The 26,242-nt window shown below is 43.0% G+C and overlaps 1 protein-coding gene across 1 annotated transcript in view; it reads right to left on the bottom strand.

The window, feature by feature from the left end:
* T265_14104 (hypothetical protein) overlaps positions 1–25,985 on the bottom strand; it is a gene marked incomplete at both ends in the record, with an annotated part of 56,133 nt that extends 30,148 nt beyond the window's left edge. The window contains 3 exons of the mRNA XM_009172052.1: positions 2,519–2,752; positions 3,328–3,876; positions 25,626–25,985. Of these exons, the coding sequence (XP_009170316.1) occupies positions 2,519–2,752; positions 3,328–3,876; positions 25,626–25,985 (1,143 nt within the window). The remainder of the gene's footprint in view (positions 1–2,518; positions 2,753–3,327; positions 3,877–25,625) is intronic.
* Positions 25,986–26,242: the final 257 nt, after the last annotated feature.

The raw sequence follows: 26,242 nt of genomic DNA, 5'->3' as shown, positions 1-26,242 counted from the left end.
TCTAATCTCCCACGGCTTGATATAGTATGAGCGAGACGATAAAATCTCCCTTTAAATACGAAGACTGAGTCATTCCACACAACGAGTCATTCCACGCAACCGTAAACATTGCCAAATCGGTTGTTCGGAAAATTACCCCTGCTACCGTCTTGCCGGTTGTTTCGTGTTGTTCACCAGTCATTTTCAGTGGACTGCCAAAAATGACTACATTATTACCAAGCGGTGCATCCTGCTTTTGTGAGCACCTTCCTTGAGGTATCTGGCATCTTAGCGTCTTAGGCATATGACTGCATACGATAAGTGATGAGATTCCTCATCATTACATTCAGATGTAAGATGTGATCAGATGCCCCCACAAACGCCCATCGCGTAGCACTGTTGTGCATCTGCACAGAAGAACAACAAGATATCAAGACTCTGGTTCCTTATCCCACCAACCTCAGAGCCCAACTTATACCTGTACGATTTGTTCTCCATTGTAAGTGGTTTTCATCCCTCCTGTTACTCCCCAAATTACCGGTCCCTTTTTTGAATTCTTGGTGTCCATACTGTTTAGATACACAAACCCAATGTATCCAGGGTACAACGGCTTGTATGAAAATTAATGAGCGGCGACAAATAAAAAGCCCGATACCCTATTTTGTATTGACCATTGGATAGAACTGCCTTCAAGGCGTCAGTACTATGCTCGTCCAATTATAGAGGATGAGCCACTTCACCGGAGATCACTGAAATTGATGCAACTAACGTTTCCCGTTGGCCTGGAGGAGATCTGTGATTTATCCCTTTAGTTAATAACTTTCATTGAGCCCTGGTAAATATGATACAATTGGTCTTATTACCTGTCTATAGGATCTGGTTTTCTGCATCTTCTTAGGGAGTTTAGGAGGCGATAAATGACCACCAATTGTGTCGAACCATGTTGAAATAGATGGTTATCCTACGAACACACAATATCAAAAAACTGCTGCCTCTTGCATGGTAAGTGTGTTGGTAACACTCAGAATATGAATCGAACCAATGGAGAAGTTTGTATGTACTACTGTCTTATGCTTGTTTTTATGATCTAATAGGCGCCATCCAAAAAAACAGATTGTCTAGAAATTTGACAAGCAAATTATAATGAAGAGCAATCAAATCATCTGACCCATAACCGAAGTCACCCAAGAGATTCCCCAGCAGTGCTGGTATAAACCTACTGTAGTTTGTGTATAGAATAGAGATTAAAAATCCCTGCTAATATTTCGTTCTGCAATTGGATTAAAACCGTGCTTTAGAAACTGAAATGGTTGCCTGTTGTGAAATATCGGCAATGCGCATCTCACAAACCTGTGGACAGAATGGAAACCACAACGTTCCGGTTGGTAGCTGAATGTCATTCAGCCACGAGTGTTAGATCTGAAGTGTGATTAAACTGATGGACAAATTGACCTGATCTGCAGCAAGGCTCGGGTGCATAAATGTGATGCAAGACAGCGTCCAGGGAAGCTCAACTGATCGGAAACGTATTGTGGAAGGACGATTACGGACACATCCTAGTGACGGTTTAGATTTCTTCTCTGAATAGGTTTGGTACCTGCTAACACAAAGTTTCTAGTCTCGACGAGGTCTAGAACACGAATATTTTGATATAGGACATGAGCGTGCTGCCATCAATTTCCCATTGGTCCACACATACAAGTGGCCGGAAGAACCCGAAGACCCTAACAACAAACCATGAAAGAGCGACCTGCTTCGATTCTGTGCTGAAAGCAAATCACTAGGTGTATGTTCCGGGATTCGGTGACCTGGAATTCAAGCCCCAGTTGTACTCTCAATAAAAAAATAACATTGTTCCACGAAGTATATGACTATTCGATGACTATTCACCTGTAGTCAGATTCCCAACGGATTTAGATACGTGAGCCAAGGCAAGCAAAAACGTTGAATTCGCGTACGTCACGCACATATGTGAGTTTGGAGACCCACTGTTTCCGGAAGTGAACTTTGAATCTGATCACAAGATGGCTGAATCCTGCTACCTGTGCCTGATGCGTTCCACTGACAAAATAGGTAGTAGACTTTTTTCCCAGGAATGGATACTGCTGCTCTGTATTTATTACTTGTAAAAGCTCAAAGCTTACGGGTAGGTCCTGAAAATCAGGACATCTGTGTGACCAGTCGGTGGTAAGCACATTCTAGCGAATTTGGGCACATGGGCTAAGTCAGGTTATCCAGTAGGGAGAATAAAATTACGACAGTAAAATATAGCATGCAAAATTATGCAGTGCCATACCTCGGTTCGGAGAACTATACTATCTAAGCTAAACTGTCGTTCTCCAAGAAAGGGCGAAGGGGTTCGAACTCAGATGTACTTGCATCAAGAGAGGCTCTTCCTTGAAGAGAGAAGCCTATTCATTCAGGCTGAAAAATATTTCGTGTGACACTATACATTCGAAACTACGTTTTTCGCTGCTCGGCTTCGGTAGTGGCAACGGGTGTCCACTCAAAACTTTTGATTTGGATACCAAAATGTTACTAATGCCACTGAAGTAAGACCACGACGAACTAGATCATTGGTAATGTGGTAAAACAGGCTTACGCTTGTTGGTTGTTGATCAGATGGCTGTTGATCTGTTCGCCGAGCTTGGCATTTGGCTTGCAAACGTTTCGTCACCATACGAGGAGATATCATCAGTGCAACCCAGTACAACCCACCCAACTGCGCACTGATGATATCTCCTCGTATGGTGACGAAACGTTTGCAAGCCAACTGCCAAGCTCGGCGAACAGATCAACAGCCATCTGATCAACAACCAATGAACTAGATCATTCTCTGAGGGGGGATGGCGAAGAGGAGAATGTCGTAAAAACCTAAGGCAACCGAGAAAAAGCGTATATGTACTGGCGTTCTGTCCTTTGTTTGTTTGATTTCTGCGTATTTCATCTTGCCAACACGAACCAAATTCAGGTACTGTCTGATTCGCTGAACAGAGCGTTTGTTCTACATGATGGTAATATTCAGTTTTATTTCTGGTAGAAGGGCTGGTTGACGTAGTTTTCATAATACTGGTCGGTGTTCGCTGATCAAAAATGCTCCAAAAACTTCGCTCAAGGTGCGCACCGCCCAAGAAGGGTGCAATTTCGGCCTGAGTGAGCTTTTTAGGGGAAGCTTTGCAACGTATGGATTGATCCAAGGGTCCATCATGGCCTGAGATGGACTAGGTGAGTGACGAAGGATGGTGTTCACCCAGGGAGATTACATAGAAATAATCAGTGGGTTTACAAATAAAGTTGCTGACTGATGAGTGAGGGTGCAGTAAAATGGATTAAGAAAACACAACCGACCTGATTCAAACAGTCGGCAACTTCCAGACAAGCATCAGCTAGATGGGCGCATCTCAGCGTTGCACTCCAATTGGCATCTATCTGATTCATCTGACACTGTATCCGGTCTGCTGTGGCCTTGACTTCAGCCAGATTGGCTTGTAATACTAGGCAATCTGACTGGAGGCATGACAGTGTGGCAAGCAGGCGCGACCAGGTCAGTTGAGCACAGTTCGCCACATCAGCCAAACGAGGGTAGGGCGTCAGTTTGGAAAGACTCGAGAGGAATTGTAGGAGAGCACGGGGTGATAGTGGGCCACGAAGAACGGAATCTTCTGCTTCAAGCCACAACTGGTCGAATGTTTCCGACTGTTCTGCTGCCGCTGTGGCTGGCGGCGTAAACTCTGAATTGGCAGATTGTTTTGCTCCAGTCACATCAGTCACACCGGAAAAATTTTCTCCAAAATGTCTCAAAGACTGTGTAACCCATTCTGGTTCAGGCAGATCGTATATGTTATCCACCGTTGCTACTTCCTTGAAGCAACCAGACTCATTTTCGACTGGGGGATCCTGGAATTGCAAGAAAACGATGATAATAATAATGACACGGAGTCTAACAAAAGGTCACTAGCCGGTGGTGTCCTTAAGCAGCAAGTCGTATGCTCGACGTGAATTGCACAGTAGGCTTCGCGATAGACAAGAAAAATCAAAGCAACTTAGGGAACTGACCTCAAAACGCGACTAGTCCTAATGTGAAACATTTGGAAACGGAGTGAACCAAACAGCTGTTCTAGACCAGATAACCTTTTCATCTAACAAGTGAACATATGCATTTGAACGACTTGCGAAATGCCAATAAATCTGTTCTTCTTGGTTTTTAAGAACGGGAATCGAATTTATCAGGTGAGCCTGAAGGCAACAAAAAGTAAACTCTGAGCGAGTGGATTACGGCAAACGGAGAGAACCATCTATTAGGGTTTTTTTCAAAGTTTCCATGGTATATTACTAGCCACACTCCTTAGGTTGGATCTTCCGGAATATCGGTTGTCAGTCTGCTCTAATGTATGTTCCAGACATGCGGCATTCGTGTTACTCCTTTTGTGCCGTTCGTCGATTTGGGACAGCTTTTGATCAAAATTCATAACTACCCCAAGAGACGCATCTAAGTGATGCGTACTTTCAGGGCGTGTAAAGAAAACTTCGAGCGAACTTTTGAACCAGACCAAGCTGAATGAGATAATGAACCTGAATCTTATACGGATGAGTAATCAAGATGAACTGACCCGACTTTCATTAGCTAGGCGTGTGACTACTATCAAGAGTCACTTCAATCACTCCGGAAAAATACTTATTCAAAACCTGTGACAGATCGAAAAAAAACTTTAGTGTATATGTCACCAACTATCGAATATTTGTGTAAACCGCTTGAACATCAGAAAGTCCGTGTATTCTCACTGTGAAGCTTCGATATCTCAGCCCTTTTTAAAGCTAATACAGTGAACCAGCTCTAAAGCGATTGCTGACGAAACCGGTTACTCTAGATGGGTGGATGCAGAAGTGAATCTTGTAATCCTGCGAGTACCTTAAAACTGGCGAACATTTCATTGATGGAAAAAACTCATAAGGTTTCTGAAAACCTTGCAACAGCCCATGACCGCTTTCACTCTTCTTGGGGCTCATCAGGTAGCCGCACTCCTCCAATCGAAGAATGTCCTGGACTAAAGATTCAGCTGGTATTCAGTTGAGTCTCCCGTCAAAGCCAGACAGGCGTGTCAATGGGTGGTGAATATCACTACCCCATTTATGCTTTTCCTGTGCTTGTAGTAGTTTATGACATCCAAACTTGGTTTTTCTAGATATCGTTACCTGAATTGTGAACACTTTCTCAGGATAGTAAAATCAAATTGGCGGGGTCGATTGACAGAAGTTGTTGAAGCCAAGTAGTTTTAGTGTGGCAATCCCGAGGTATTCGGTGAAACCGTATGGAGTAATGGATTTTATAAGCCAGTAGCCTTGTGAGACAAATACGAGTATCAGAAGGACCAATAAAAGGACGTCTGCCTAATGCCTAATACATGTAATTTTAACCCTAAGTCGCGGAAAATCTTCTTGTCCGAGTGTAACGACTTAAAGTTCACGAATTACAGTATGAAACATGAATGAAATTATGGATTATCCGAGAGAAAATCACATTACCGGTAGGTACTTGCAGAAACAAGGTTGAATTTGAGGAAGGAAATGTTCTGAGAAAGAGAAATTTCACTATAGCATAACCTGGAGTTACCAAGTCATAGTAGCTAACTAGGATAGCTTCTCTGTTCTGAAGAACCCACCAATCTCGGTTGTGATGCTCCTCAACCACAAGAACTTGAATAAGAACAATTAGCGGCGATGCATTACTTACGCGCAGAGTTTGTAAAAATCAGAACTACCGTCAGTTAAACAAATATCGTCATTCGCAGACGAATTTGGCACTGATAGAAGACTCAAATTAATCCGGCTGGACCTCTCGTTTATGATGGTCCGCTGCGCCAGGCCGCCAAATACACTCATTGAGATACTAATTGGAGGCTCATTTGAGACAGCTGAATCTCTAGTCTATGGTGTTCTTCAACTAAATGTGCTGCATAAAGGACACCTCATGTTTCCCTTGGTACGCTGTTCGAGATATCACAGTACATTTTTATAAAGGAAACTACTCACATGGTTGCCGCCTTCTGTGGAAACCAAACTGGTATGCAAATCAGTGCATTCGTCGAATTTCCTGTATGGTGGGTTCAAGTATAACATAATACTGACGGAAACTCGAGGCGCGCCTGCCTAATCAGCTCCGAGAGGGGCGAAATGGATTATAGGCTACAGAAGAGTTTTTAGCCACCTTAGGAGTAGTGTGTTGCTTATAGAAAACTACCGTCAGTTACTTTCTTGTTATCATTCCAGTCAGATATCAACCACATAAGTTGCGGACTGGATAACTAAGATTTGGTGAAGATGAAGTGATTTTTGATCCGGAAAATTACAACGCTAAAAATACAGGATTTCGAGAGTTCACATCTAGCCTGCACCTATCTGGCGTACATCACTCATGCAACTCAGAGGCAATTTGGAAGTACTCTACCACCCACACAGTGGTTTGTGTTGAGGGCTCAACTTCTACCTACAAGCAAATTGTAACCATCAATCAAATGCAAGTCACAGACGTCGTCTTACTGTTGTTTCCCCGAATGCATCACTTTCCCATAGCAATGACACTCATCCCCACTGAGGGTTCATAAAACAATCACTGAATACTTGACTTTGGCTGTGTACTCTTCAAAGGTGTTTTACACACAAAATACTGGAAAATGGAAACACCCAAAATGATGAGCGTGGGTGCTGTTAAGGGACAATGACTCAGAAAAAATGGTACACTCTCTAGTGGAAACACAGCTGTTTAATCACTCTTGAACGAGAAGGGCGTCATGAAGCGAAACGACTCGGGAGGAGTAATCACGTTGTTAATGAAGCATGTGGGTGATGAATATTTGATTGTGTCAGGTGGTACCAGAAGGATGGAAACAATGGTGTGAGACATATTTAAAATTCTGGTTAAACCAGCGGTTTCAGTTGACCTCTTCAGCCATTTGTATAGTACCTATTTGCATACAAGAACACCAGTATTAAGCTGAAAATCTCATCATATTCCCGCACAAAAAGTTGGGGTGTAGCGCGCATAGTAGCAGGAACATAACTCTTGAATAGAATCGTCAGCAATAATTCATTTCCTGTCAGGAAACGCTGCTTGAAACGGTGGAATAACGGACCGCGTCATTGAAGGCACGAACGTGTACGCGCTTGGGTACGGCGTGCCTAAACTGTATCGAACCACAGTACTGGCTGCACATAACGAAATGAAAAAATAAGGTGTATAGAATAAGAGTAATGACCATCAGTTGGTCAGACTCATTGGCTTACTTCTTACAAGTATCACGTATATCAGGACGACCTTATCGAAGAGGTCGAAGAGGGCCAGAGGCGACTGATAAAGACAGTGATGCGGATCAGAATCTCTTTTCAGCTGTCCAGACTGTTCAGTCAGTAACTTCAAAAAAAATTACGTTGGAAGTGACTGGGTGGAGCTTGAAAGCTGCGATTTTCCGAATCCGTTACTTGACGCTGTAGAGTTTGAATGACTGATGGAAGTTGGATTTTACAAAATGGAAAAGTATGCAACCTATGTTTGTGCCATCATTTATTTCCCCTCCCTCCAACTAAATCGTATTACAAAAGGCTGATTCCTTCCAGATCCGTTAGAGAAGAATCCGTGAAGCTATTCCGCTAGTCTAGGTAAGGTAGGGTTAGTCTGTGTTTTGTGTAAAGACTGAAAGTAGATGTGCACATCAGACCAGGCTTAAATCCTGGCACGAAAAACGCCCCATATTTGACGACGTATATATCAACCTCACAGGAGAGATCAGACCCGGGTGGGTAGTTCATTAACCGACACTGATAGCGCATCTTGGAAATAGTCCGCCTTCACCCATGGAAAGCACGTGCAACCTGACCCTACAGGTTCGAACGAGAATAAACTGGAAAAGCTGCTCCGATTCAGAGTGCAGTACTTTATTACCGTTAACACAGGGTTGAATGAGGGAAGCATTAGTATTGGCAATGGGATCAGTACTGCACTGGCGCGTTTTTTTGTCCCCTATTGAGATTAAACTAATTTGGATTTTCAGAAGTATGGATTTACAAATTTCAAATCCGGAGCTAAAACAAGGGTCCAATCAGGACTAGCAACTATAAAGCCAGACGTCTGAATAAGTTGCAAACATTATGGGAATCACGAACCCATATAATAAAATAACGTCAGCTGATTTATAAGTTTATCCTAGAGAAATTCGTGAGTTTGAGGAGGTTTGGATCGATCACCTTGTGTTAAGAAAAGTTACCCACCAAGTAAAATATCTCAAACGTGTTCCACCAAGCCAGTACTGCTAAACTTTTACACAAGCCAGTACTGCTAAACTTTTTTGGACCAGGTGCTGAATGCCATAATGCAACAAGTTGTTCTTAACAACTGACAGCCTAGCCTACAGATAAAAGAAGACTTTCAAAAGTGACAGCAGAGTGTTTAGAATTTCACAAACTGGCTCGACTGGCTATATTTGTTGATCGGGGCCGACTCATTGAGAACTATTGCCTCCGGTGTACGAAGGCATCATAATAAAGGGAGGGTTAAGCAGCTCCTGAACCGAAATGGCACCATTGCTGTTTTTGAAACGGAGAGATTTTACGGTAACACTAAAATATACGGCCTACCATGTGTGTTGCGGTGTACTTTGATCACTAAGGACAGTAAATCTCCCGATACGAACGAGCACCCGGTAGGTTATATGCTACTTGGACAAGCAGGAAAAAAGTAGCGCACAACTTTACACCCATGACCTACTGGCAACAGCACACCAAAACGGTCTGAGACAAAATGAAACGTGACATGCTCATTAGTGATCCAGTGCTTGTTGTCTATTAGATGGAAAGGTCAACCCATCTGAACTACCAGATTCATATTTACTGTCATATTAGACTGAAGTTTGGCAAGTAGATATGCCTAGGTTTCAAATTTGGTAATATCAAATGAAAGGATAGGCTTATTCATATCCCATCACTGTTCGCGTGTTCGCCTGCAAAGACTTTCAAGTTTGCAACACACAAATGACGTTGTGTTTCAGTGTCCTTTTCCAGTAAGATGTAGCATCTTATCTGCTCCGAATCGGCTGTACGAAGTGGAAAATTGCAAGTTGGGATCAGCGTTAAACTATTTTTTCCATTCATGGAGAGTTCGTAGAACGCACACCATAAACAAGCTAAATCACAATAGACACAAGGCAGAAGTTGATTCCTAGTTAGCCCCGACCTCAAACCATAATTATTTCTCGTTTGACAATAAACATCACGCCATACGGCGCGGTTGTCCTTTTACGAGACCTTAACACTTGATGCAACTAACGCATAGAAGCTGACATTTCGGAGAACTGTTCCAATGTGTGCAATGCTGCGTGGACCAATAGATTACAGTCAGTTAAGCGGATAGGTGGGTGAGTCAGCGGAATCCCTGTCCACCTATCGGATCGAGTTGTCTCACAGTGGCGATGCTGACTTGTAGGGTGGATCGTTGGGAGGAAGATTGCTACTAGTGCGTCTAGTTCCCTCAGTTCAGCCCAGCAGACTGACTGCTAATCAATGGATTGTGTGGCCTACCAAAATCATCAGTGTGCAGCAAATAGGCACCCGTTCAGAAGGCAGTGGATGTTTACTTCACCGCCGTGATTTATCGACACATTTAGCTGTGAAGTACCAGCCATAATGATTGCTAAACGTTCACTGGAAATAAGCTCCAATCAAATGACTGTAGTCTGCTTTGATTTCTTATTGAATTTCGGGGTCACTATGAAATTCGGCCAATATCTCGCATTAGATTTGGATGGGGTCAAGAGTGGAAAACACGGATACCAGTAAAATTGCATACTAATCCGTCCTGTGTTCCAAATAAAAGTATTCCAACAGAAACTAGTCCTGCTGTCGTATACGTGACAGGTTCCCTTGTTACCAAAGTTCCAGGTGCTTTGAGACCCAATCTCCGACACCATGGGTGTACCTCCGGACTGAAAACCAACAGTATTTTAGATGGAATGTGATAGATGTTCCGCATTCGTCAAAGACTATAGGACCGGCCATAATGCTTGATACTCTGCTCCTAAAGCATGATATGGGGCGGCATTCTGCTGATATGTGAAAGGCCCCAGAATTTGCAGGAATATGACCCAAAAGAACCGAGACGACTGCACCAAAAATTGGAAAATCGGTATGACAGCATCATCTCAACTTACGGTTTTATTGAGTAACTTTTTGATTATGTAGTCACGAAATTTATAACCTATACAGACTACTTTGTTGTATTTACTGAATATTCGCGTAGCAGATGGCTATTGTTGACCATTCGTGGACACAGAATCGGTCCACGATAAGCGACATTGAATCTGCATAACTGGGCCAAATATATTTCATTTTTTGTAGCCCAGAATCATTACTTCTTCATGCATACTTTGAACGTATATGGCGGTATCGGTAACTTTGAGCACTGTTGACTTCACTGTCCCCAATTACAGCTGGCAAAGCGAGCTATTGGGCGATGGCGGACAGTTAATAAGACGATAAGTAGGTTGTCAAATAGTTATAGGTACACACATATCTCAAAGTCCTGTCCATCTGACGGGATACCAGCGCGCTATCATCATAGAGACACTTAACGATAAAAGCGTCGCTCAGCAGACAGCACAAAAAAGGAAAATTAAAGGGAAAAGCCTGTCTGGAACTGGTTCTTGAGGATTCCAGGGTTGGCAAAGTGACTAGATAAAAACTGAGTGGTTGAATTTTCTACAGAGAAGTGTTAGTCTGCCGGCTAAGAGATCACGCTGATGGCAGTCTTAAATGGAGGGGGTGAGATGCGACACTTTACAATTTTATTAACCGATGAAATATTGGGACAAGACGACGTGGTAGTTCACACCTCTCACATTATGCAGCTAACCCATGGGGTGTGCTCGACAATGTCGTTCAACTAACCAACTTACCAACCGGAGCTCAACTCGATTGGGAGACCACACCGAGAGTACGAGGCCCATAGACCTAAGATCCATAACACTCTCCAAACTCTGATACGGGCATACAGTGCCGGTAAAATAGCGTCTAGAATTCGCTACAATATAAGAACAGGATTTGTAGAATTTTTACGTCAGAATGATAGAAAATAGGCGTTTCTATACTTTTGCTGCACCCAAGTCGCACTTCGCTGTGCTTTACACCGGTACCTTCAGATGGAACTTCCGTAAACTCTGGATTTGTTTCTTTTTAAAATATGATACTATCGTACTGTAGTAGATTACCATACTACAAAAAGTCATTTGACTTTGTCAACCCGGGGAACACTAACAGTCCTAAGGGAGGTAGTGTGTTTTGAATGATGCCGCTGCTCATCAGCAACTTAGTTCAACTATGCGAGAGAAAAATGATGGCGATATAAGAACAGGCACCAATCGGCAGTATAATTTAAAAGCTAGAAAATGGTGAGGGTTCACGAAATGAAGTGCCAGTTTTGATCGCCCTACTTCCGGCATGACGTTTACAAACTATGAGCAGCGTTTCATTCGTTATTTTGTCTTTTCTGTTCTCAAATGGGGCAAAGTTCAGTGCGCCATTGACCGTCCAAGCTTGCATTCATCATATTTGATAGATATGTTAACATAAACTAAACTTTTTTCAAAATAACTCGGAAAAGGCTTATCATGCGAATAGCTACAACACCGAAATGTGCGATCAGTTGCATACCTTGTGCTACCATGCCATCCACTCGGTTATTCGAGTCCAGCTATTTTGCTCACATCAGACGACGCAATGGATAACGGAAGCTACGTGATAGAAAAACTATGACGAAAGAGGAGATAAGCACGGTAAATAAAGTCCAGTGCTAATTTTGTCGACCTATTCGCCAACAGAGTGTAAAGATTTTCGAATGTGGAGTTTAAAACCTACATCCAGGGGTGTAACTGCAGTTTGGCATTCTATACCATCTCAAATACAGCCACGGGTGTTTAATAGCAGAAGAAGTCTCATAGAGAAATGATAGTTTTATCACGACACGAATCACACGATTTACTTATCTTACTGAGGTTCATCAACTGGGCGTACATGAGGTGGTTCCCAAGGCCGGTTGGCTAACAGTTGTTGGTCAATGACCTCGATAATATGCACACGACGGCTACATTGGTGTGGCTGGTGACTTGTGGACAGTTTAGCTAGTCGGGAAAAGTAAGACGGGGTCACCTAACTAGCACTCGAGTCTCACGGTTTAGGCAGTAAGCCCTGAGTTCGAAATTTTAGCAGATGCTATGAGGTTTGGAAATTTAGTGTGATTTAGTCGGAACATGATCAATCGCATCATCAGTTGTAAAAGTAGCTGTTCTACCCACGCGATTTCAAATCCAGCCAGCATTGATGTGGTTTGGTTAGCCTGGAAGCTACTGAGAGAATAGAAGAATATGCACAGGTTTTCCGGTAGTGACCATTAAGCGATATTAACAATAGATAAAATGATGAACGCCGAATTTTTGGGAGGAAGCCGACTGATCGGCAAGTCAAATTGTACAAATTATTGGAAATTCATCACGGCAAGCTCCAGTTTTATGTTCGCCGTAGATCGTTGCAAAACTGAATCGGAATACTTTCCCGAATCCACCAGACACAATGCGATCTGCTTGTCTATGTGCCAGAATATGGTACGATCACTTGTCAGTTCTGATGGAAAGAAAAAATATGTCAATCTCGGACAGCATATAGATGCATTGCTTCATGTGAATGCTTGCACTTTTCCGCTGGCCCATCACAATATATCAGTGGGTGGTACCTATAGACAGGGTGCCGTAGTCGATCAACATAAGCCATCTTCTTGCACCCTGCAGTTCTTGCTCGAAATTTACCTAGCAGACCTTTGGCTACCCTTCGTTTGACCCGTAACAGCACATTAGCCATGCCATCCACCGTCTGCAACTGCACTGCACGATTGTCTGTGGCTTGCTTGGTATTATCCATGAGAGAGATGCTGTGTATCGAACTGACTGGCTCTTTTGTTTTAACTACATATCGCTGCAACAACAAGCCTGACTACAATGAGGCCTCGATGAAGAGACCATTGGTAGTACCGGTTATAAAACAGTCGCTTCATAAGGACGGGCTTTGTAGGCGACGAAACCCAGCAATTATCCGAGAAATAGGGTGTACATTTCTGCAACAGTTGCCTCTATTTTTTTAATTTTAGGTGAAAACCATTGTGAACGGCTACGGAAGGTAAATTTGTCTGAGCTGATCCTTTTGGAAAGCTGGGAACACCTCCCACAGATGCCATAATCGGAAGTTGACAGAGGAACAGTGTAGTGTAGGCACAGCTTCATTGGATTTTCGATTGTAAGAAGCACAATACGGTTTGAAACAGTACCAGTTGCTCTATAACGAATGCGCTGTTCAGCATTGATTGGAGGAGGTGGGGGAGAAAACGTGAAATATCGAACGACTAGTTTTGTGTTACCGTAGTAACATACACCAGTCCATCCATATTCTTTTGGTCAGATACAAAGACACAGAGTTGTCATGCTAAGGAAATTTAATATAAAGCTTGCCATGAGGCAGTTTATCTTCGTGCACTCCCGCGGTGACCATACTTGCCAGTATAAGTGACTTTTTCATAACAGTGGATGACTGAGCACATAGCAGCCAGATATATGAACTTCAAAGAACCAACCTAAGTGACAAGACTGTCAGCTTTACACGTCCATAATTTCTGCCTTCAAATTAACTTGTGGATTCACTATCTTCACGGTTAGAACCTTCAAATTATTCTGAACTTCAATCAAGTGGGATACAAGAGGATATATGCAGTTCCAAATACCGCCGTAATAAGCATAAACTGGATTCGCTGCGAAGCAAAGGAACAAAGAAGTGGAAAACTTGGGACCTGAATTTATTGAATTAGATGAAGTGGTGGAGTGTTGATGGCTACAACACGGACAACAAATTTTCGCATTGGCCTGCATTTGTGTCCTTCGGTAGAATTCGTTGTACTTGACCAATAGGGTTAAAAGCCTTTGGCGCTCAGACTGTGTTTACTTCCGGTATGTGAACCAGAATCGAACTAGTCACGGGCCACTGTTGCCCCCTCTGGAGACTACTAGGGAGTTGTTTAAACACGCAGTTAGACAGATGCCTTAATGTCCCTCTGTGAAGCTCGCTTCACAGGGCCAGACGGACTGTTATATACATACTGAGATGAGCCAACGAGCAACCATTCCTTAAGTTCTTTTTTGATTAGTGGTGCTTGTAAAGAGCATGCAAATGGCTTGCGAAGAGAGCTCTTTCAAAAATTCCGTGAAGTCATTTTGACAGTATTTCGGTGCCCGCAGAGAGGGTGCGAATAAACTTGTCCGCTTGACACAGTGTATGAGCTCTTTGGGAGGTTTAGCCTCGCAGCACGTGTATGCATACACGTTCTTCTTTTGTATTAATAGTTTTTCACTGCCGTCTCAATCGCCAAGTAGTCGATGCGTCGGACTATGCCACTGAACGTTGATAGTTGACAGGAGCGTAAACAACAATGAGCAGGAAGTGTGGGACTCAAAATTGTGTTTTGCAACCAACCACGTTGGCTTACCCACCACACAATAAATTTCTCTTTCATTAGCATGATATTTTCATCAGCTCCTTTGAAAAACGTGATTTGTATACAAAATCAGCAATTTCATCTTCTGCTGAGTTAGTGATTAATGATAGAGCAGAGTATCGCTTCCGGAGTCCGTACACAATAGTCCATTAGGAAAACACCCGGTTCACCCATAACGTCACGTCTCGTAATGTAGAGAGGCTTTCTCTTGAACAAGTAGAACACAACTCCAGCGTTCCTATATGGATATGTCGTTTTTTCAAAGTCGATAGAGGAGACCAAAAGACACCATGCTTTTAGATCCCATGAGTGATATGGTCGTATCTCAGCGACAGGATGGCTCAAGCGTGAAATATTTTCTCTTGTTTAACTTCCGGGTACCAGCAGAATTTTCAGAAGTCAGCAATCATGAATACTCTATGTCTAAGGAAATATCTGAGTAGAACAAATGAGAGATTTTTGGCGGACTGGTAAAGAGACAAGATTATCGTAGAAATCGTTTGCGAAATGAATGCTTGTTTAGCTACAACAGACCCACACTCATGTGGAGCTTATTGCACATCGATACATCAGTGCATGGCCTATTGTCTAGAATAACCGATCCTGTCTGTGGCTAGTTAGCAAACAGTTTCTCGGGTTTTCAATACAGTTTAAACCCACTTGCAGTTGAAAATATGGATAGTTGACGGACTATGGAAGTCGCCTACAACCTGGGTGCATTATATCAATGGGCTGAGGCCGGGGTCACAAGGCTTGATTGTTAGAAGTCTTAGGGTTGGGCCACCAAGGAAACCAGATTGAACAGCATGGATGGTTGGAATTCAACTAAAAGCCAACGAAAGCCATCATCTCGAAGAAAATTGTAAATCCCAGGCTCTACCCTTGCGTATTGTGAGTCGGAATGCTCAACAAGGTACTGCCGACCTTTAAATCGGACGGAAATCGAGTGTCCTAGAACCCAAATCTTACAAAGCGCTTATGAAATCGAAAATAGATCATTCTAGTATTCACTGGACTAGATCAAGCCGTAAGCAATTTACTGGAGAAAATAATTCCATACTTCGATATAGTTTTTTGCTGTCAATCGAGATCGATTTGATTCGCAAATGGTAGTAAACCGTATGAAACGATTTGATAGGGAGTTCTCCATTTTTAATGGACCAAAACATCGTTGGCAAGCCAAACAGAACCTAGTAATTTCGGTAAACTTAGTGGAGGGGAAACAGTCCGATTAGTCATTCCATAAGCACTTTCCAATCCCGCTCCTGGACGGAATACGGGATTATCAGGATTACAAACGTCAAGCTAGTTTCGAAATTTTACACCCCCTTCAACACACAACACAGAATCAGGCTCCCTGTCATATCGATATATGGTAGATAGATATTGTACGGAATTTCGGACACATGGGCGATATGTGCCGGTGATTTGACAACCCGACCGGACACAGCACAGGCTGATGTGACATTACGATGATCATTGTTATAGCATGGAGGGACAGCAACTAACTGTAAGGTAGGTGTAGGTGACTGTCATTGGCAGAATGAATGGATCATCTGTAGGTGTGTGGTACCTCAGAAAAAATGTCAAAAATATATTGGTGGTCTAGTAGAACTATGAAAATATACGAAACAGTGTAGCGGAGCACACAATAAATGAGGAAAGCAATAAAGCTGTTGAACTATCCATTTCGACACGAGCTAGAAATTTCCGTGACAACCACAAGCAGTTGTCGTAACCAGTAAGAGTCGAGGCTGTGTGGTAAATGAAAACACGGAAACACACACTGCTCATTCTCTCTAGCGAATTTTGGCGCAGCTTCTTTCTTCCCAGTGTGACCTCCGAACTTCTATCGCACGTTTTCTCAGCAATTTCATATCCAGTATGTGTCCAGTTCGACTTCCAGCCAGATTCCTTCGCCAGCAGTAATTCTGGTGGAGATTTCCCCCAGAGAATAGAGTTAATTTGTGTTGAAAAGCCGTGGGCACTGCCCGGTCGTTTCACTCTCGTCGGAGATCACTAGCAATAGAGATCTAACGAACATTCTAGCGATTTGAACGTCAGATCTCTAGAATAATGTTTAAATACCATACCGCTAAATTTCAGCGTTACTTACATCCGTCCTCTATTAAATAATTCACATTAGGCAATCCGATACTATTTTCTAGAGGGACCACTCCGCGGATAGAGATCCCGTTCAACGCGGGGGAATTAGTTTTCCTAAGAAGACTGCTTATAGTTTGTACTCATGTGGAGGTGAAGCAATCAGCCATTCGTGACAGAACATTGTATTGTTCACCTGGCAACTGGGAATCTCGGGTTTCGATCATGATACGCGCAATGCTCGTCAGTCATAATAGAGACGAAATGTCAATGGTGTTGTTTTTCGACAAATAACTGATCAAGTTAGAAACGTTTACAGACGGACAATGAACAAAAGGTCAAGGCACACTGGTGTTATTAAAATATTGTTTTCACAATAGGATTGCGAAATTATTTAACAAGATTGGTGATATCGGTACCAGGTGAGATCATCGCATGGGATGAAGAAAATCTTATGCATCACTGACCTGGACCGGCCACTTTTTATCCTCGCGGGCGACAGCATCCCTTGAGCATTTAATGTTATACATTTCCTAACTGGACTCGAGGCAAAACTTATCTTTGTGAGTAATATACGTATGGCTATTTGCTGTACACAGGCCCACCGCCTTCGTCCGGTCAGTGCATCTTTGCTGTTCCTATATGGGTGCACTCAAAGGCACACATGCATTCTTCATAACAAAGGCCTTACAGGCACCTAAGTGTAAGTACTGTTTACAATGCAACATCCGCTTTCATTCATCGATTTTTCGATTTACCATAACCACAGTCCTTCGATGTGTCGTAAGCACGACCGATCATTTCAACCGATTTGGTGCTGTCCTGCAGAAGGGAAAAGCTTATCCTGTCGGAAGACAGGTACGCAAGGAATACCATAAGATGTGTGGTGCTTTGAATCAACTATGTAGTAGCAGTCGTAAATATTTCCTGTGACACTAGCATGGGCATAGCTAATCAATCCTCCATCTGCGCCTCCCTCAGAGAGACCAAAACGTAGTGCCAGTATCACGTGTGGTGCCATATAGAGACAAACTACCGAACTCAAGGCTGGAAAAGAGAGTGGTTCTGAACTCTTACTGCATATGGTGCTGAAAGTTTGCGCTCAAATTCTGACCGACCTAGTGAGCACTTTAGCCAATATACACTCATTTGCAAACTAATTTGGTTTTTCGAGAGACTCACCTGGAACCCAGCTGAATCTCCCGTTTGTGTTGTTCTCAGTGCAATTTGGTTTCAAGTAGAACATAAGGTTGATGGAAACCCGGGGACGGCGCCTAACTGATAAGCCCCAAAAAGGACGAAACTGGTCGTGGGCTGTGGACGGTCTTCAGCAACCTTATGACTAGTACATCACAAAGATAGTAAGCACCTTGTTCCCTCAGTGTCTCGTTACTGGGACAAGTGCTGGTTGTTGGGAAGTGGCAAGAACCTCTGCAGTACACAAGGAAAGTTCATCAAAGTGTCCACTAACACTCGCATAATCGCACATTTAAAACCGTCTAAAAATGTGCTGTCAAGGAAAAGAATAACGACGCTTTTATTCGATGACCCTCTTTCGGTTCGCCTATCGAAGGCTGCGTTCGACGTTGGATGCTGCCGTTTGCTCAATGGGCTCAATACACTCTTCACTTAGCTATGATTAAAAGGAAGTTCGGATGGTCTTCCTGGACTGCACAAACGTGTTGACCCTGTCTACAGAAGGATTCTGTAGCAGGTTCTCTCAGTGTTGTTGGGTAGGTCTGCTCTGGCTTCTTAAAGACTGCTGCTCAAACCGGATTCACTTTGCGCGCCTTGGTGGCGAAATTCTCGCAACTTTCCTGACACATACGGGTATTCCCCAAGGTGCTATTTTTTCTCTGTCGTTCTTTCCTGGTTTTTTGATCTCTGATGTTTCAAGCCAGTGCTAATATGTAGATGACGCAGTGCTTCGCAGTATGTGTGACTCGAAGGAAGAGTGCGAGTATGCAAACCGGACTCTATGTACTCGCGAGGTAGTTTTAAGTAGTCTTGCCTCATAAGAGCTGAAAAAGTCGAATATCACGTTGTTATCTTTCCATAAAGACAAGAGATCAAATGAGTGCAAGGCCAATCAATGCAAAGGGCTTATGTCTGCTGATAGCCGTCTAAATGCCTGAAGCCATCCAGTATTTACATAAGTATGGTGATCTCCCGGAGAGATTACTAACCCGATTGCTTTAAGATGGGACCTGAAGTAACCCCCAGCAACTTGCAAAGGAGATCACTTTAGATATTCCCGAGAAGGCCCGCGAACGAACGCCAGGATAACAAAATTCGTCTTCTTGGGTCCTATGCATTGAAATACCAGGTAGACACATGACTATGCCCCGCAAATACAAGTGGTTGAGGTCTACCCACAGAGTTTACAGCTATATGAAACTTAAATAGGAAACTGCTCCCGAAAAAAGGACATCCCAAGGAGCAATTGCGGTCCTGAGAAAGGTAGAGGACACTCCCACTCATTCATGATCAAGTAGACCGATAAAAGTCCATTTTTGTAATCTAACAGGGCATGGATACTCGATAACGTACGTATCATCGGGAAATCGAAGAAGGAAGCAAACTTCGAAGAGCAGCTACTTAACATAAGAAATACTGGGCCGTTTAAGTGGGCCAGCAGTTTTCTAACTTTCTTACCCAGCACACCTTAGCGCACACTGCATAACGCCATCCCCTCAGTTTACGCACAATATGTGGGAAGAGTAAGCACAACTGCTAAAAGCATTGTGATGTAGGTAGCTACATGATATTCTCGAGCAAGGTTCGAAATGCATGACTTAGCATACGAAGCCTCTATAAGGTCTCGTCGCTGAGTTCTAAGAAATCTCGTACATTTCATGATACCAATTGCCAAGAAAGACCACAAAACCACAGTCAAAGTACTCCAGAAACTTCCGCAGATGCACACGCTCAGTATCTTTCACAATAATGGAAAGCACCTATCTTAAAGTTGTGGTTGTATAAACTCAAATGGTCATTTTGGCAAACATATCTAGTCTCCAGTTAATTACAAATATCCGGCTTTGGTGGTCTCCTAATAAGGAACACTGTCCGCAATCACGACAATTATACTCGTGAGACTAGTTTTGAAACTGATTCCCCCTGAAAGGTCAACACCACAACACCAAAATAAGGTCATTCTGAATTTCCAAATGTGTTAGAGGTGCGTAACTTGCGAAAACCATCTCAGCCCATAATTTCTGGCAAGCAAATACAAAATCCCACACCAGTTGAAAAAAATGCAAGTGAGTTTCCCAATGGTCTGGTTTCAAACGATGTACGATTACAAGCTGTCCATTTGGCTATAAGACGATGCCTCAACAACCCATTACCTTCGAGAAATACACTCATTTGCAAGTCAATTTGGTTTTCACGAGAGACTCAACTGAATCTCCCATTTATGACATTCTACAAAGCAGTCCAATTTGGGTTCAAGTAGAATATGAGGTTGACGGAAACTCGAGGACTGCGCCTACCTGATGAGCCCAAACTGGAAGGACGAAACCGGTCGTGGGCTGTCGAAGAGTTTTCAGCAACCTTGTGAGTAGTTTCCTTTATGAAAACCCACTACCTGTTTCTCACTGAGTAAAATAGAAGCTTTTGAACTTCTATTTAGTCCCTGGCAGAGTGGTGTTTAGTGCATTTGAGTCACATGTTTCTTGAACGATCCCACAAAAGATCGCATACTGTACATTAATCGAGATCACTGTATTATTGACCAAATGACCACTTTCGGATAGAAAAGCAATCACGCGAGCGTAGATGAATGTCACTCAGAATCTGTATTCTAGTGCATATGTGCTACATTTCTTAAAGAAGGGACGTCCTCAGTTGATGGAAATTTTCACCAACATCGATTGAGGATGCGCAAAAGTGCATTGAAGGGTTTATTGCACAACCCTAATAGATTGCTTATATGACAGACTCCTCTGAGAATCTGCCCCAGACATTCGTATTTGCGTATCCGAGATTTCCTCAACACGCGACAATACTGAGTCGGATTCTTTGTAGTGCGCACAACTGATTGGCAAATTACAACGTCGGACTGGTGGTGGTTTGTGTGAAAACTTTCGATCACGCTTCCGACACCACTCAGAAGGACAAAAACGAAATGTAAAGATCTCAGAGTGAGGCATATGCCTGGATTGGGTGGCGAAAACTCAGTCCATATACAAACTCGACTATATTCTGAAACGTAAATTGATTAGGTTACGAAGAAACTGCGCCAGCACGATGTGAATATAATTCGTACACTTAACTACATATGACAGTTGAAACATCTTGCAAACGAGTAACTGTGGGTACGCATCAGGCTTATCAATAACAACTGTCCTAGCTACCTTGCCTACCAAAATCCATGTGGTGAGAGTAGAATAATGACCTGGGATGTGCTTTGAACAACTTTCTGGCGTCCTATTCATTCAGAATACCTCTAAATCGCGGAGCGGTATTGAATTCAAAATGAACTTGAAAGACGAAAGTATGGTGAGGTCAAGTAGTAAACAACACACTTGTTTAAATTAACCATTATACAACAAATGCGCTTCATGCGCCAATTAGCCCAAATTAGGTCAGCTAACCGAGCGCGGTCGGTCATTACGCGCTCTCCACCACGGATGGCAAGCAGGTGTGTGCAACAAATTTAACCGAAGCGCCAGTTCAAGCGCTTAGTTGCATCAGAACAGACAAACCCGCGAGTCAGCAAGGCAGGAAAGATTGGATGGATTATCAAAAATCTTGAAACCAGATGTACTGACCTAGGTCTTCGTACACGCACACTGAGGGGAGTTGAGACCAGGTGCAAGTAGTCGGACGACACCCTACGCAGGCGTCAGTGGAACCATGTTCAACTTATCCGTGATTCAGATGACATGTCAAAAAGGGACTGGGCCAGATGACTGGTCGGGTTGACGGTCGATTTTACATAGTATAGCTATCTATCATATGGAGAATTGTTCGTATGTACAATCTTTGGGTATTGGTTCAAAAGTCACCGAAATGATGGCATTCGGTTTTAAGGAAGTCGGCTTTCTTTTTATTGATGCTATCCCAGTTTACACATTATTAAGCAAAACAAACATAGTACCGCATGTGATTTGACAGTAAGGCACCCTTCAGAGAGCTACATCCTAGATGTGGTCATATGCACTTGTTTGTTTGAAACCTGTGAGTAACAAGAAAACGTAAAAACGTACCGTAAAAACACACGCTTTATTGAGTAGATCTATTCACGGAAACGGCTGTGCCCACGAAAGGAATGTGAAGCTATGCCGGTTATGACTGCAAATTGCCTAGTACAGTGTCGATGATCAGTCAGTGAATTCAGGTCAACTACGCATGCTGAAAGATCGAGGCCGATTAGGAATAGAGATGGTTCAGTTGCTTTTTCATTTCCATGGGCTATTCATCATGGATAATCGAGGCAGAAGAGAGAGACAATATCCTTGTACTCACACCAGAACAGTGATGTCCATTGAATAAGACAAAATTTTGTTTTGTTTGTAAAACAACTACGGAATAGCAAGGAATTGCTGTACACTTGTTTGCGCCAGTTGACAAGGCAGTAACTCATCACCGAAATGAACAGAGGCAGCTGCGTGTAACCTTGGTAACTCGTACTGACTCGACTATCGGTCATTTGTTTACCTTACATAGTGTGACCCCGAAGTGGGGGAGGGGGCTGTGAATCCTACTGAAACTGAATACGTCTCTAGAGTGATACAGTTCGACTGATACCACAGGCATACCATATTTATCCAGTAAGGAAAGCCCATTGATCATTACGCACCCTCCGGGGATCAGCGAGTGGGGTTACTGCTACCATTCAGGTTGACCGTACTGGCGTTCACCCGGATGTGTTATAAAACTAGTGGTAAATTTGAATGCCCTTATGGGGTCTATTTTCAAGCATAGAAAAAACAAGTGTACAGTGCTTCTACTCATCACCGTGGAATGATATCCCAAGCTGAACAGAGTGGTGAGATAGCAATCTCCATGGTTTTTTGTCTTAAATATATACCGTGAGACCATACATATTGTAATCTTAGCTAAAAAGACTTTCGGGACAGTCCATTAAAGCAGCTCACACTAGTCACTACTTGTTCTGAGATTCTGCTAAAGATGTGTACGGCGACCTGCCATCCATTCAGAAGTGCCTGTTGGGCATTTACAATGAAACATTGGAGTTCTTGACACGACGAATTAGTTGCTGAAAACTCCCCGACAACCGATTTTGCCTTTCTTAGAGCAAATCCGGTAGGCGTAGTCATTGGCTTTTCATCAATCTCAATTTCTTTTTTAACGCCAGGCTGCACTCGTCCCACGAAGCGTATTCATTGATAAATCAGTTTCGCGTTAACTGGAAAATCAAGGGAATCCCAGTGAATCGGGTAGTGGGCTGTCGAAAACTATCTACAAAACTTAGAATTAGGCTGTTACGTCAATAAGATATATTTCGATATATTGAATATCGAATGAGCTGCAGAATGAGACCCGCTCAGCTGAAGAGTATCATAAATGAGAGTTAGGCTGAGCCTCCCTGTAACGGCTGTTTATTTTGCTAAAACAGTCGCTCGCAGTGGTAGTTGTCCGACAGACCCACAAAACGTGGTATGTACGCAAATTCGATGTTTTCAATTAACCATCGAAAGTTGCTTTACCATAAACCAGTGGACTATCGCCTTACCGAAGCTGTACACTGCTTCCGTTTTTGGGATCGAATTTAAGCACAACACTGGATACGTTAAAACAAACGTCTAACAAAAGGGGACCAACATGACCCGTTTAGAAACATTTCAGAAATGAGAAACATGTTCAAATAACGGCATACTTATAAAACACTTATGGTTGTCCTATCAGTTACCAAGGTCTAGTCCTATCAAAATAGATTTAGCTCATTCTGTTTCACATTCTCCCGCTTCATTTTGTCATGTCACAACAAACCTTGGCAAACTCAACAACACAAGTCTCGAAACCAACGCGGCAGACTAACGTCGCTTGCTGGCGACATAAATTCGCGTGTTTGCGAAATCCAACGCGCCGTGCACACTTGGTGGTCACGGCAAACTGAAAAATAAAACACGTACTGGGATAAATGAACGCATGCTGATCTCATTGGACATGATTGAATGAATTTCTGGATCAGCACTTTAATTAAGCACAACCAATGTACCTCAATGGAGTTGCCAGTTGTTCCTTTGCGGCAATCGGTTATAACATATGGTGTTTGGACAAGACTGAAACTCTTAAAGAAAGGACGATGTAAACACTGTCTCCTATTAACGACGTTCCGAATTATGTATTGGCTGACTATCTTTCGGTTACAAGAGAGAGTGGTCTGCTAGTCCCTTTGGACAATCATTCTGATACGCTCACTCTAATCTGAAAATATGGCATCATAGAAGAGATCACTTGGTTGACCGGTCCTTAGAATTTTACGTTCATCTCAATATCGGGCTCATAGAAGAAGTTAGCTCCAGTTGTTGTGATTTCTGCACAGAGTCAGAACTGGATATTTACGGCTATTCCAATACGCGTAATCTTTTAATGGGGATTTCTTCGTGTAAGTGAACCCAATCCATCCTGAAAATTCAACACTGAATCACATAATAAGGTTTCACAAAGACTGGTTTATTGAAGCAGACCAGATCTTACTTGGTTATAAGGCAAATATGATTTAGAAGCAATAAGGGCAACTCACGAATGTCAACCTAATGACGTATATACGCAGGTCCGTTCCCGGCATTTGTGTCATTCGTCAGTCTACTAGAAGATGGATGTGCTTCAGTTCCATTGTATTGTTTCGGAGCTCTCTATCCTCCAGCATTTCAAGTCAAACCGGGGAGCGGTAAGCTTCGGCAACGCATTTCAGAGTTTAAGTGAAAATAATGGATGCAACCTAACTTACTGCGGAATAATAGACACGGAGAACAGATAAGTAACGCGGAAGAGTTCTCCAGACTTAGTTATAACAAGCTCATAGGTTACTGACAAGCCAGAAGAGTAAGGGACGGTGCTGTTTCTACAAGCCATGTACGAAAAGGCAGTAGGTTGAATCGTGAAGGTGTGCTCGACGATGATTTGATTCTGGAAAGTTGATCGTGCGAGTAAAACAAAGCCTCTCTAGAGAATCTATCATTAAGACAAACGTTCTTTTAGATCCCAAAATCACCGAGGTATTTCCGGCGATTTATCAACTTCTAGATGAGTGCATAAGAAATTCAGCAAACAAAGTAGTCCCCCTCTTTCGGCCCGATGCACTGTGCATAGCCGTCCATCTACGAAGGTTGTTGTATGGCTCCTAAAATCCAGAAATGTGTGGTAGAAATTCACTGAAAGAAAGAAAGTAGTTCAGCAGTTCCTGATTGTTTTTAAACGAGGCCAAGTCTTTCCTGGACCAGTAGTAAATAGGAAGATGCTTTCGTGATCCCAAGCATCGTCACTGAATTAGCTACTAGTGGGGTACGGGTAGGAATGTGTGATGAACGTGTACCATGATTCTTGGAAACGGCATCTGATGTATCCATGTCCAACCGGCGGGTGTGCAACTGTCTGTTTAAAAAGTTACAAGAATACCAGGAAGAATTAAGAAGAGCCCGGTGAAGAAATGTAACCGAGGCATTCTGGTATTCTGTTACCATATTATTTATGTGCGCACATTACTCGCGGAGTTTGGAAAAATTGTTTCCCACTCTCTCCATGCATTATTAACGATGCTTAATGGTGAAAATACTATAATGTTTACGGGTCCCACAAAACTCCACAGCATAGAAGTAGTAAGCAGACTGAGTAAAAGAGCTGATTGATAAGCTCATAAGTAATGTTTGTTAAGTTATAATACAACTGTTAAGTTATACCAACAACTAGCTACCAGGTGGCTATTTTTGGAAATAATTTGGAAGGCATGCAGAAAAATTCATGCTTGGCATAGTTGTACTTTATTAGAGCTTACTGAACGGGGATCAACGTGCCGAAGATCAACTCCAGGTGTATTTTTTGATCCCGTGTCAGATACAAACGGGATTGGATCACAGATTTGTAGTTGCTTTGTTTGCAGATGCCTACTCAAACCCATGACTGGACGCCCTGAGCTAGTAGACAACTTTCTGCTGGAGGAGTCCGTAGGCAAACTGGGGGGAGGATATTCAGACGTGGCCAAGTTCTGACACTCTTCGGTCGCGGTGGGTTCCACCTGGACCGCACTGGAGGAGTCAGCTGAGAGATTCAGACGCTGAGCAAGTATATCGCGCTCCTCGGTTACGCAAGCTAGTTGTGCTCGAAGACGTGCCAACGAGGCCTCGTATTCCACCGCCTGGAAAGAAGAGGTAGGATAAAGTGATTTCAAGTACTAGAAGATAATGTACTGTGCAGGTGTGTCATGGGTAGAAAATGTAATGGGAGTATTGTCCAGCACCACATACGGCACTTCTTGGAACCTAACTTTGGACTGAATCGATTAGCTGGTTTCAAGTGTGAGTTTGGAAGTTGTGTAAAGGCGTTCTAAAGGCTCAAACAGAAAGAATGAAACTAATTAACTAGTATTCGAAGCGACACTAGCCTCAAATGCTC

The sequence above is a fragment of the Opisthorchis viverrini genome (assembly GCF_000715545.1).
Source record: "Opisthorchis viverrini unplaced genomic scaffold opera_v5_143, whole genome shotgun sequence".
In the NCBI taxonomy this organism is placed as follows: domain Eukaryota; kingdom Metazoa; phylum Platyhelminthes; class Trematoda; order Opisthorchiida; family Opisthorchiidae; genus Opisthorchis; species Opisthorchis viverrini.
The sequence above is the reverse complement of the archived record's forward strand: the minus strand, read 5'-3'. Positions and strand labels throughout refer to the sequence as shown.